The following is a 13,740-nucleotide window of genomic DNA, read 5'->3' as shown; positions in this document are numbered from 1 at the left end:
AAAGATGTCCCATAAATTTGAGAGAGAAAAAGATCCTAAACTGCCATATAGTCATATATTTTACTGTATTAAATAGATTAAATGTTTTCTCTCCAGCTTTGTGTAGAGGTGATGTGACTATCATCAGCTGGCGTTGCTAACACTTGCTGAATGTATTTATGTTTTGAAGTTAAAGCAACATTAAATGGGAAATTATGAAGACAAAAGTGAATAGTTTCTAAAGACTTTAGAGGAGTTGCTGAAGGGAAAAAGAAAGAGCAAAACAAAGCAAACAGCGTATGAGTACACTTAAAAATCTAGCTTTCACAAGAGTTGATTATTTAAGCTATCTGGTATCATTCATGCTTGTTTGTGTCATGAAGTAATGCAGTGAAGTTACCAGAGACTTGTACCACTTGTACCAAAACTAGATTGAATGTGACTAAGATCATCAGACTTTGAAAATGCAACTGCATACCTGTAATCTGCTGGTGACTATACTTATGTAGTATGATGTTGAAAAAGAATGCCAGTATCTGCAATATTTTTACTTTTTTTGTTCAGAAGACTGGAATCTAGGCACTTTCTGGGTGATTGATAAGGTTCTTACGAAAGCAGAACGAAATAAGAGAGTGAAAATTCTTTCCCTGGAATCAGACAAGAGCAATGGCTCTAGCACATTTAAATTTTTGTTTGTATAGATGGTATCTGTATGAACACACATACGTGGTCATAGCTATATACCTGTTGAAATTTTGCCTTTAGGGAAAACATTTATATACAGAATCTGATCCAGATGAACAGTGATGTAGATTCATAATAGGGAACCGGATAGATAATGAAAAAGGTGAATACATCAGGGCACAAAAACATAAGCAAACTCAATGTTTTTTTTCTTTAAATTAAGAGACAAAGGATATGTCATCCTTTTGGGTTTCACAAATGTCTTCATATGATTGAAAAAGAAAATTTACATCAATATTCTGTACAAGGGTTGTTTTTTTTTGATTCTGATGATCAGCAAAGAAACTGAAATTCATTGGATCTGTTTGCATTTAAATGCATTCTTGGTAACGTATAATACACAACCAGAAAATATTTGCAAAGATCTTTATTTATCTGATTTCTATGAAAAAAAATGCAGAATTTCGCCTGTAAGTGTTAAGCTTGGCTGATTCTTTCCTGCTAAGTCATAGCAGAACAAGCATAAAAAGTCATTAAATAAATACGTATTTCCACATATTTAATAAAGATTAAGAATTCAGAGGTTTTACTTTGCATCCTTACTAACTAGAAATTGTACCCTGTAGGTTGGTTCCACAAATATAAGTCACATGTTGACACCCAGAGGAAAAGTTTATGCTGAGCTAACAGTGTCTCAACTGTATCCAGGTGAATTTATGCTTGTAACAGGCTCAGGATCAGAACTTCATGATCTAAGGTAAACTTATTTTTGATATTGTAAGTACATAATGCCATACAGTTACATTAATGTAGAAATCTTTTTAATAAGTGCCAAATTCTTAATGATTATTCAACAACCATTTCACTAGTTTCAAGATAATTCTACTTATTCATTGATCTTGGTTTCTTAGAAACTTGGTTTAACTGAATCCTGAAATACAAGCAGGGTTTAATGTTGGTGTAAAAGGTGGATAATTTACTGACAGTTATGTAATATAATCTAAGTAGTTCTTGTTTTGTTATTGAACATATTTGTATTTGGCACTGTACGATAGAACACAGCATGGTTGTTCCTTTCCAGTGTTTTCTCTTACGTAAAAAGAGAACTGACTTTTAACATGCACGACCCCAGAGGCACTGACCTGGCTAGTAGAGATGAGTAGTATTCTTTCTGATACTGTGATAATGTCTTCTGCTTTGGGCTCTCGGGCCACAAAGTGAAGTGAAAGAAAGGAGAAGCAGTTGTAGGTTGACTCTATTTCACTTTTTTTCAATAAGATGCATTGGACTTTTTTTCAATAAGATACATGTTTATAGTGTTATTAGTGGCTGTACACACATAATACGAAAAAGATTTTTTCTTACCTGTAATTTCTGACAAATCAATTCTTCAAAGTGAATCAGTGAGATGAAAGCTGAAATTTACAACCCTTACACATGATGCATAATGCACTTTCATAACAGCCCCATGCTTGTAAAAAAAGGACAGGCCTAATGTATTTACTTTTAAAAAATTTCTGCAATGCTTTTTGGTACTCCCTTGGGCCTGAGATCTTTAAACACTGTTTAACAAAACAATAATTTATAAGATTTTAAATATACCCCTTTCATTTACTTTGTGAACTTCCTGAAAGATTTACACAGCTTTAGTTTTTAAATAGAGCAAGACTGCAAGCTAAAATTGCTGCCAGTACTTGACACTGCATTCAGAAAGCAACAATAACATTTGTACATTTATGTTAGCACAGAAATTTATGTTGAGGTTCCTGATGTTCATTTCGTGTGATGCTTATTCCTTTTGTATGCTGACATTTTATTAACACCTTCTGAATCCAAAGACAGGTCTGTGTTCAGTCTTAGGATATCACTTCTTTCTCTTATCAGTCAGCATGGATTTGCCAAGAAGTCATGCTTGATCAAACTGATATGTTCCTATGATGAAATGATTAGCTTGGCAGGTGAGAGTAGAGCAGTAGGTCTTGTCCACCTCATCTTCAGTGTGGACTTTGACACTGTCACCTACAACAGCTGTAGACAAGCTGTTCCTCTTGTAGACAAGGTGTTGATGTATGAGCTACATGGACAGACAGCGAGGTAGACTGAAAACAGCCGGAATGGCTGAGACCAGAGCCCACTGTTCAATGGTGCAGTCTATCTGGAGGCACGTAACTAGCAGTGTGTCCCAGGGGTTAATGCTGGGTCTAGTCCCATATAAAACATCTTCTTCATTAGTGATCTGAATGATAGGCCAGAGTGCACCCTCAGCAGGTTTGCAGACGATGCAAAACTGGTAGGAGTAACTGATTTGCCGGAATACTGTGGTGTCAACTAGAGAGATCTCAACAGTCTTTCAAGCAAATGGGCTGAGAGGAATCTCATGAATTTCAACAAGATGCTGGAGGCCACCTAGGAAGAAAGCAGCTTGGCAGAAAAGGATCTCAGGATCCAGGTGGGCACCAGGTTGAACATGAGCCTTGTAGCTAAGAAAGCTAGCATAGCCTGGGCAGTAGTATCACTGGCTGGTTGAAGGAAGTAGTCCTTCCCTTCAGCACTAGTAGGGCCATATGGAATAGCATGACTAGTTCTGGGCTCTCCAGTAGAAGAGAGATATAGTTATATTGGACAGAATCCAATAAAGGGCCATTAAGTTGATGGAGGAACTTGAAGTTTCTCTCCTAGGTGGGAATGCTGAGTGAGATGGGACTGTTCAGCCTGGGTATGAGAAGGCTTAAAGGGAAACTTAGCACTGTGTATATAAATACCTTAAGAGAAGATGCAAAGAGGACAGAGCCAGAATATTTTTAGCGGTGCTGTGTCAGGACAAGGGACAGTGGATGCATACTGGAACATGGGAGATTCTGTTTGAACATCAGGGAACAACAGTTACTTTACTATGTTGGTGACAGAACAGTAGGACAGGTTGCCTGTAGAATTTTCTCCTTGGAGATCTTCAGGAGCCACCTCATTATGGTTCTGGGCACCCTGCTCTGGGTGACTCTGCTTGGGTAGGGGTTGCAGCAGATAGACCCAGAGTTCTTTATCAACCTCAGTCATTTTGGGATTCTGTGAAATATTCTGTGGGACAGCATTCAATCTATCTACATTCTCTCACTTTCTGCACTGTACCTCAGACACTTGTGTTCTTTTATCAGTTTTCTCACCAGAAATTGAGCAGTAAGAAGAAAACTGTTCATTTTTAATCTTGATATGGAACAATTATATTTTGATACATGAAGTAAATATCATTGTTGTGCTTTTCATGCAGATGGATAGAAGAGGAGGTAGTGAGAGGTGGATACAAAGTTGAAATAGAAAACATGACAGATGAGATGGGAGTACTTGGTGTAGCAGGTCCATATGCACGACAGGTCCTCCAGAAATTGACATCTGAGGATCTGAGTGATGAATCATTTAAATTTCTCCAGTCTAGACATTTGAAACTCTCCGATATTGCTGTTACTGCCATAAGAATATCATACACAGGTGAGTGATACAGAAGAAAGACTCTTTAAGAGGCAAAAAATAATAAAATTAGTATAATCAAAAGTATATTGAATAATAAATCTCACTATGTGTTCTTAAGTAGGTTCACCACCCTTTTTTTTATGTGTGAGGAAACCCAGTGCATTGATTTTTCAGATGATCTGGTCACGGGCGGTTCCAAATTTTCCAAGATCCTCTTCTCTAGAATACCCTGTGGTGTAAATATTTATTTTACAGAACAAAAGGGCAGTTCTGATAACCTCTGTGGTATTTGCTGCAAAGCCAACGTCAGGAATTGGTTTTGGATTACCGTATATTTTTTTGCCAAGTGCTTTTAAAGTATAACACTGAAATTTGGAATATTTGCTTTTCTGAGTTATTTTAATTTCTTTTTTATGTTAATTTCTATTACAATAGAATGAATTCAGAGCGTTCTGAAGCAGCTGAAGTCACTGAAATTAATTTTCTCTTTCTAGTGTACAAAGTATGAAATAACATGTTCACTTTTTGCTTATTTACACTGTTACACGTGCTGTTCACTTGCCTTTTCATCATCTGCTTATAATGTCTTAAGCTTCATCCCTAAGTGTGACTTCGTTACCTGATCTTTCCTTGCCAAGTTTTTGGTCCTTTTTTCCCCCACTTAGATATCATTTAACAGTTTAAATTAGAATAATATTACTGCTGCTTAAGATCTAGGGCATGAATCCTCTTGTGGTTCTTGCAGGAAATTTGACTTTCTGTATGATAGCAGAATTGACCCTATAACATGAATTAACACAGTGTTGCTTCTCACTTTTTACCAATGAACAGAGTGCATTTACCAGGATTGTTTCAGTGTTGAGTTGATGGAAATGCTAATCTTGTTTGTCAAACAGGTGAATTGGGATGGGAACTGTATCATAGAAAAGAAGACTCTGTAGCTCTTTACAATGCAATCATGGATGCTGGCCAAAAAGAGGGAATTGACAACTTTGGAACATATGCTCTGAATGCTTTAAGGCTAGAAAAGGGTTTCCGAGCCTGGGGGGCAGAGGTCAGGAAGTAAAACTTTTTTATTATTCTTTCTGTTTCTTTATTTCACTATGACTACACAGTTTTTAGTCTGAATTAACAAAGATAATAATTGTTTTTTGTTCCATTTTCTAAGTTTAGCGTGAAAATAAATCTATTTTGAGCTGAAAGTTCTGTAATTCTGAACAGCGTCTTTTCTAAATGAAAAAATAACTACTGTACTCCATTGCGCTGCTGGCAAAAAGACACTTGTGTTGATTCACTGATACTTTTGCCTCTTGTGTATAACAAAATTATAATGGTTTTGCTGAGTTTAGTCTTTTCAAATCAAAGATTTGGCAGATGGGTTCTGAAAATATTTTATTTCTGTAGTAATTATGTCATGAGAGGCCAGTTATTCTTTATCATGTATTTGGAACTTACTCATTTCCCATTAGTTTCTTTCTAGTGAATTTACTTACCCACAGTAAAGAAATACTCAGGAGAGGAGAGCTAGGGAATTGGGGAAAAAACAGTAAAATTCTGCTTACCTGATTTTGTTTCCTAATTCGTTTGGAAAGGAAAGAAACAAGGAAGATAAAATCCTGGGCATTTGGGAATACTTTTGCTTTGTTCACTGATAATTAGTTTCATTCTTGCTTGTAATGCTGCCCAACAAACCATTATCCTACCTCTTCACTCAGTAGGAAGGCAGTAAGAAAACCTGGCCTTGTATTTTATTTTTGCCTCTAGCTGAGGCATTCTGGTGTGTTACAGTTTATTTTTATAACCCAGTTATTCAAGCTTCTACAGTTTCCATTCTGCTTTGAAAAAAAGTCTCATTTCTGATTGAAATGTGTATTTACTTTGCACATTGAAATGTAAATATATGATTTAGGTATCCACACTTTATGTTAAGAATAATATGATATTCTGCTTGAAGTCATGTATTAGGAAGCTTACAGTATATTCAGATGGATGTTTCACATAAGCAGTGTGGATGACGTTGAACCAGGAATAAATAGAAAGATGCATATAATATTTATCTATCTATCTATCTATCTATCTATCTATCTATCTATCTATCTATCTATCTATTTATTTATTAAAGGCAAAACCTGCTACAGACCACTATATAGAGATGGCTTTTATTTTTTTCTTTTTAACAGATGAACTGTGACACTAATCCCTTGGAAGCTGGACTAGAATATTTTGTAAAGCTAAACAAGGTATGTCCTATTACTTTCCAAATGTTCCACTATATGCAAAGTTTCCAATATTTGAAAAGAAAAAATGTCATTATCTGTAAAATAAAACAGGTATTAGAAAATGAGCTGAGTGTACAGTATTCAGGTTAAACATAAAATTATGCTTTTTACCTACATGAGACAAGTGTACTAGCAGTAAGAGGAATGAATCCAAGAAAATACTTGTCCATATGTGTTAAAGAAAAATTGCTTTAATTCAGGAATAATAAAGCATCCCTTCTTGTCCCAGTCTAACATCAGTGTCTGCTGTATCACAAAATACAAATTCCAGAGTTATTCCTGCCCAGTTATGGAACTTATCCACTGGAAAGCAAGGTGCTCCCAGAGATGTCAATTGAGTCCCTACATCTAGCAAAGCTACAGCTATCTCCATTAGGTTGTGTATCCCTGGTTAGAGAAAATGATGTGCAAAGGAAATCTGGTGCATTAAGATAATGTTTTACTTAGCTGTCAATGTTTTTCCAATCGTGAGAAGAACACTAGCTGAATTGGAGAAGAATACAAGTGAAACATTATTGTTTTTTCTAGTTTGTCTTTCCATTTCCAATCCATACATCTGTTTCTGGTGGTTTGGTTGCTTGCTTGCTTTATTTTTTTTTTTGAGTATGGGAAGAAAGCTGCCATAAGCCGGGGAAGCTGTTGCTTGACAAGATGCCCATGAAGAATATGCAAAGGCACTAGTATGCAGGAAACACTTAGGTTTTTACTGTTCTGCACACTTTTCTGCCTGGTTACTCATACTGTAGATAAGAAGGTGTAAAGAGAACCTCTGTCACAGATGCAGGATGTCACCCTGAAAACATTCATGAGTTTGGTCGAACAAATGTGAAGAAGGAAATAATCAATGTTTATTTATTGACTTAGAGAAGAGGGCAGTTGTGACTGCATGTTGACACTGCAGAGGTACCTGAATTAACTCAGATATTGGAAGCAGTCTAAACAGTGTAGCATGAAGCGCCATGTGAGAGTATTTACTCTTCTTTTTGGCAGCTTAGGATGGTGAATCCCATTTTTAGTTACAATTTCCTGTCTCTGGCTTTGATATCCATTTGGCATGGTGTAGACTTCAGGACTAAGACTGAATACAAGAAAAATATTCTTTTATCATGGCTATCAGCTGTTCCTATTGCCAAATAAACTTTTTTTTTTCCTCTGTGAAAAAAAAAGAAGGCCATAAGTAACAGATTAACAGATTCTTGTTTGACATCTTGATCTGCAGGAAATTTCTGGTGGGAATTGTAACTGTGCACCCTTAACTGTGCACCCCCAATAGCAGAAAGTGCTTATTTCTGTGTAGATTAAAACAAAGCTGATTATTGGATAGAGCTTCTTACTGCACAACAAATAGCTAAAATAGCTCACTTCAGTATAAGTGAATTGTAGTCATGGAAATATTAACAGCTTATAAGCACATTAGAGTGAATGAAGAACCAAATGCCAGTGAAGGTAATACAATCAAAATTATTTTATTTTCCATAAGAGCACATTCAAAAATCTATGGTTATATAATGGTTAAATATAAAGAGATGCAAATTCCCAATAAAATCTTGATATTTCATTGTGTTTACAAAGCCTAGTGTATGCATCATCTTCAGATATGTAGAGACCATTCATTTTATTTGTAATAAGTAACATGAAAAATTCTGAAAAGCTTAAATTGGTATTTTTTCACAATCTATTGTAGCACAACAGTAAACCTGTTTCCTCATGATTTCAATGGGAAAATTCATTTTATCAAAAGCTGAGGAGGTAGTATTGTTCTAGATGTTTTTGTCAGGCTTCTTTTTAATTCTTCTTGAACTACTTATGATGATTACAAGTATGTAGTGAAGCTCTGCAAGGAGAAAATTAGAAAAGCCAAAGCCCAGCTAGAATTGAACTTGGCCACTAAGGTAAAGGAAAACAATAAATATGTTTATAAATATATCAACAGCAAGAGGAGGGCTAGGGAGAATCTCCATCCCTTGTTGGAGATGCTGAGGGCAACTTGGTGACAAAGGATCGGGATAATGCTGCAGTACTTAATGCCTTCTTTGTCTCAGTCTTTAATAGTAAGACTTGTTACTCCCTGGGAACACACCTCCCTGCACTGTAGAAAGGGATGGGGAACAGAATAAGCCCTGCATGATCTATGATGAGATACTTTTGGAGCTGCTTCAAAAGCTAGATGCTCACAAGTCCATGGGGCTGGATGGATTGCACCCTAGAGTGCTGAGGGAGTTGGTGGATGTGGTTGCCAAGCCACTCTCCATCATTCTTCAGCAGTCCTGAATAACCAGGGATGTCCTAGTGGATTGGAGACTGGCAAATGTGACGCCTATCTTCAAAAAGGGATGGAAAGATGATCCTGGTAGCTACAGACCTATCAGTCTCACCTCAGTGCCTGGGAAGGTTATGGAAAGGATAATTTCGGGAGCCATCATGGACCAATTAAAGGTCAACCAGGGGATCAGGCCCAGTCATCATGGGTTTACGAATGGTAGGTCCTGTCTGACAAATCTGATTTTATTCTGTGACAAGGGGACCCGCTTAGTGGATGAAGGTAAGACAGTTGATGTGGTCTACGTGGACTTCAGTAAGGTCTTTGACACTGTCCCCCACTACATTCTCGTGGAGAAGCTGGCTGCCCACAGTTTGCATGGGCATGCACTATGCTGTGTGAAACACTGGCTGGATGGCCAGGCCCAAGGAGTTGTGGTCAGTGGAGTTAAATCCAGTTGGTGACTGGTCACGAGTGGTGTACCCCGGGGCTCAATACTGAGCCCCAGGGGCGCTTCTATCTAACATCTTTATTAATGATCTTGATAAGGGGATTCAGTGCACCCTCTGAAAATTTGCAGACAACACCAAGCTGGGAGGGAGTGTTGATCTGAGAGAGGGGAGAAAGTCACTACTGAGGTACCTGGATATACTGGATCAATGGGCCAAGGCAAACTGCATGAGTTTCTATAGGGCCAAGTGTCAGGTCCTGCATTTGGTCACAACAACTCCAAGCAACCCTATGGGTCTGGGGAAGAGTGGCTGGAAAGCTGCCTGATGGAAAGGGACCGGTGTACTGATGGACAGATGGCTGAATATGAGCCAGCATTGTGCCCAGGTGGCCAAGAAGGCCAATAGCATCCTGGCTTGTATCAGGCATGGTGTGGTGAGCAGGACTAGGGAAGTCATCCTGCCCCTGTACTCAGCACTGGTGAGGCCTCACCTCGAGTACTGTGTTGAGTTTTGGGCACCTCAGGACAGAAAGGACATTGAGGTGCTGGAGCAGGTCCAAAGAAGGGCAACAAGGCTTGTGAAGGACTTGGAGAATGTGCCTTATGAGGAGAGACTGAAGGAACTGGGGCTGTTCAGTCTGGGGAAAAGGAGGCTGAAGGGAAACCTTATTGCTCTCTTCCAGTATCTAAAAGGTGAGTGCAGCGAGAGTGGGGCTGGTCTCTTCTCACTGGTGACAGGTGACAGGATGAGGGGAAATGGCCTTGAGTTGTACCAGGGTAAGTCTTGGTTGGATATCAGGAAAAAACTTCTTTACAGAAAGGGTTGTTAAACACTGGAATAGGCTCCCCAGGGAGGTGGTTGAGTGACCATCCCTGGATGTGTTTAAAAACTGTTTGGATGTGGTGCTCAGGGACATGATTTAGCAGAGGGTTGTTAGAGTTAGGGTAGTATGGTTAGGTTGTGGTTGGACACAATGATCTTTAGGATCTTTTCCAACCTGGGTGATTCTATAACAACTTTGTTGTTATTTTGCTGATGGTGTTTGTTCCTTGTGGAGATGAGCAGGATGGGCTGTGATTAAATCAAACTGGAAAATAATGATAATAGAATTTCTAATTTAGTGTGCACATCATTTTTATAAATTCACAAGAAAATCTTCCTGTCCCAGGAGTGAGATTTTTAACATATCTATAGTCTCTATATTCAACTGTTTTTACTGAATATTCTTTGTTAGTTACTATACTCAAGTTGTTTTCTATTACACTCTATTACAAACTATTCAGTAGGGTCCTAATCAACTTTGTGTCAGGAAATTCACAGGATGTCTTTAAGGAAGAAAAAATTGCATCTGTTTTTGCTTCGTATCCAAACTATCGTTTTTGTTATGCTACAAAATCCCTTATTTAACTGTTGGCACTTGCTGTGATATATATGCAAGACTGCCATCTGCTGGGCAGTTTGTGCAACATCAGCTCACTGCAGTTTTGGGGTGATGATGGAAACACGTGGGGATTCTATTCCAATACACTCATCCAGGCTTGGATCTAGAAGATTAGCCAATGTTTAGCATTTTTTCCTCTAATAGGAAATACCTACTAGAGACAGTGTTTCTTTGTTGCAGTCCTGTTTATTTACTGAGGCAATTTCTCTATTCAGAATTTTGTTTTTTTTTTTTTTTTTTTCCTTCCCAGATTAATACATTGTCCACACTTTCTACCCCTTTGCTTTTTCTTAGGCCTATGATACCTGCAGGTTTTTTTTAACCTGATTTATTTCCTTTTTCCTTCCCTATCAGCTTCTCACTGTTTCTGTCTTATCTCCACCAACATTGCATTTAAATGACAAACAATACATCTTAAAATGCAAGTCCTACCACTTCTTACTTTGCATTGGAACTCTATGGTGGCTGTTGCCATTTCACGTAATGGACATATTTTTTCCTTTTGTAGCAAGTTCAGTATTACACATCCATGATCTCCCCAGCTGTGTGTCTCCTTCCTTTCCACTCTTCTAGAACTATCCCTCAGTTGTATCAGGCCAACTCTTTGTGTTACCATATCATAGCGTCATAGAATATCTTGTGTTGAAAGGAACCTTAAAGATCACTTAACCCTCCGCTATATGCAGGGCTGCCACCCACCAGCTCAGGCTGCCCAGGGCCCCATCCAACCTGGCCTTGAGCACCTGCAGGGATGAGGCATCCACAGCTTCTGTGGGCAGCCTCTGCCAGGGCCTCAACACTCTAAATCATGGCTTAAAGTGGTATGTCTTGATTTATTAAAGCACAGAACAAAATATTATTTTTGGAATTTTCTATTTATTTATTTAATTTTTTAAAAATCATTTTACATATGCAGTTTTGGTAGGGAACACCAAAAACGGGTCCAACCACAGAGACCATCTCTCCAAAAGGAAGTACTAGCCATGTCATTAGTTCTGCCGTGGCCCTCAGAAGCTATGGCTACAAAGACCTGTGAGGCTAAGTGACAAGCATGGGGAAGTGGCAGAAAGGAGGATATACATGCTGGCTCTCATTCTCTGCAGCATTGCAGTGTATGTTGTCATTTGTATCATGATGTGTATAAAATGCACTTTTTCTGGTCTGGTAATGCTTGGTGACTCCACACTTAAACTATGTGGCCCATAGCATTGTTAAGTGATATGAAATAAAAATCTTTCATCTGCAGGAGACAAAGGTTTCAGACAGATGGAACAAGGACTGAAAACTGATCACCAGTAAAACAACCACTTTTAGCCCTTTCTATATGTTTTCTTAATTGAATTTTTGTTTTACTTAGTCACTGATTTTAAAGTGGTTCTGTGTTTGCAGGACCATAGCAAGTTATAAATTGTTATTTTCTTGCTCCTAAAATGCAGTATAAACTATGTAGGTCAGGCTTCATGGATAGAATGGCGATTGCTTGCCAGGTGTGCTGGAAGCACAGCTCCAATTCTGATGTTGGTGAACCTGCAAGAGTTTCTGTAATTTCCTTCTTTTGTCAAGGTCTGTCCAATATTCCCTTTCACTGACTTGCATCCCACCTGTTCAGAGAGGAATGAACATAGTAGTAATTACTGACCCCACTCCATGATCCAGAATAAGGTTCTCTTTTGTGTCACCTCCTCTTTAAGGAAGAAAAGGAGACAGGTGTGGAAACTTAGGAGTGGAATCGTACACTGCAGTTGTTTCATCTGATGTCCAGAGGGGTCATAAAAACAAAAGGTTTATCCCATCAATTTACACAGGGTATGAAAATAATCTGCAGAGATTTTGTTCTCTGTATAAAATGCATGCTTGGGTTGCTCCCACTATGTTCACTGAGTCATATTAAACTATAGGCACCCACCAAGCTAGGAATTTTGAGCAAAAATAATTCATCAGCAGTTTATTTTATATCAGTTTCTTAGAGCTGATTGTTTGAATGCAAGAAGGGTTTAGGGAGACTGAATGAAAGGCGAAGCGATGCAGGTACCAACATAGTGACAGGCCATATGTGCTTTAGAAAATTATTTCATGCAGTATAAACTGCAGCTTTGGTTTGCTTCTGGAAAATAAATTAATCAAATATTTGCTACCTGTGGAGGAAAATGATCTTCAGCTATCACTCTCTGATACCATTTGGAGCATAAGCCTGAATTTATTCAAGAGCATTCAAGTAAAAATAATTATTTGCAAAATATTGCATTCATGCTGTCTCCAACTGTATTGTAGTGCCATGGTTATAGCAGATTGCAGCATCTGTTGCTGCTGCCTGACTCAGTTGGGTGCCTTTGTGTACATAATTCAGCTGTACACCCATATTCATAAGTACGATTTCAAACAAATTACATTTGATTATTAAAAGAGATTTGCATATCTTTGCTGCCTGTTATTCTTGAAGGGATATGACAGTTTTCTTCCAGGAAACCCAGACTTTGTGCCACTAAGCACAACTGTGCACAATTTAAAAAAGAAAATTCAGTTTTGTACACAATTTGTACTTGCTTTCCTTAAGCAACTTATTGAAGAATCAGAATTAGGATCCGTAAGCCTTAGAATGAAAACCAAGAACGTTTGAAATACACTGAGTAAAACTTTTCAGGGTATGTCACGGTGCCTAAAATAACCTCATTGGCTAATGTTTTTTTTTAAACATTATTTGTTTTTAAGTGGTCTTATTTTGTACTAAGAAACACACAGTAACTGACACAAGATGAAAGCCTGATGGGGAGAATTGCAAGGGAAAATGTATGATACATTAATAGATTAGATAACCTATGGCCTCCCTTAAGCTGTATGCTATTTGAAAATGGTAACTGATTTGTCATTGGGATATAATTTTCCTTCACAAACAGTATATAAAGAGCGAAACTTTTCTTTTTTGCAATGCACTCAAACTAAAGAATGTGAAGCTAAATATTGTTGTCCTTATCCTGTCTTTTTACTTACTTGAAAAATATTACTTCTGCCCCAGCTTATGTTTTGGGACCACATACTAAGATAATGGAAACTCTTCTGTATTTTAGGCTTTGTTTAATGAGAATCATTAAGTAATGAAGCATTGTATTGTTACTCCATTTCATGTCGTTGTTTTGGTTTTTTTTTTAAGTGAAGAGACAATAGGAACAAATACAAACTTGT

The 13,740-nt window shown here is 37.9% G+C and overlaps 1 protein-coding gene across 1 annotated transcript in view; it reads left to right on the top strand.

Moving 5' to 3' along the window:
* Window positions 1-13,740, top strand: part of DMGDH (dimethylglycine dehydrogenase) — a 48,719-nt gene that overhangs the window by 25,632 nt on the left and 9,347 nt on the right. The window contains exons 11-14 of the mRNA XM_090132692.1: window positions 1,290-1,420; window positions 3,929-4,146; window positions 5,025-5,182; window positions 6,309-6,368. Coding sequence (XP_089988818.1) covers window positions 1,290-1,420; window positions 3,929-4,146; window positions 5,025-5,182; window positions 6,309-6,368 — 567 coding nt within the window. The remainder of the gene's footprint in view (window positions 1-1,289; window positions 1,421-3,928; window positions 4,147-5,024; window positions 5,183-6,308; window positions 6,369-13,740) is intronic.

Source organism: Phasianus colchicus, chromosome Z (genome assembly GCF_987193195.1).
Source record: "Phasianus colchicus chromosome Z, bPhaCol1.hap1.1, whole genome shotgun sequence".
Taxonomy (NCBI): Eukaryota; Metazoa; Chordata; class Aves; order Galliformes; family Phasianidae; genus Phasianus; species Phasianus colchicus.
Note: the sequence above shows the minus strand (reverse complement) of the source record. Positions and strands in the feature narration are given on the sequence as shown.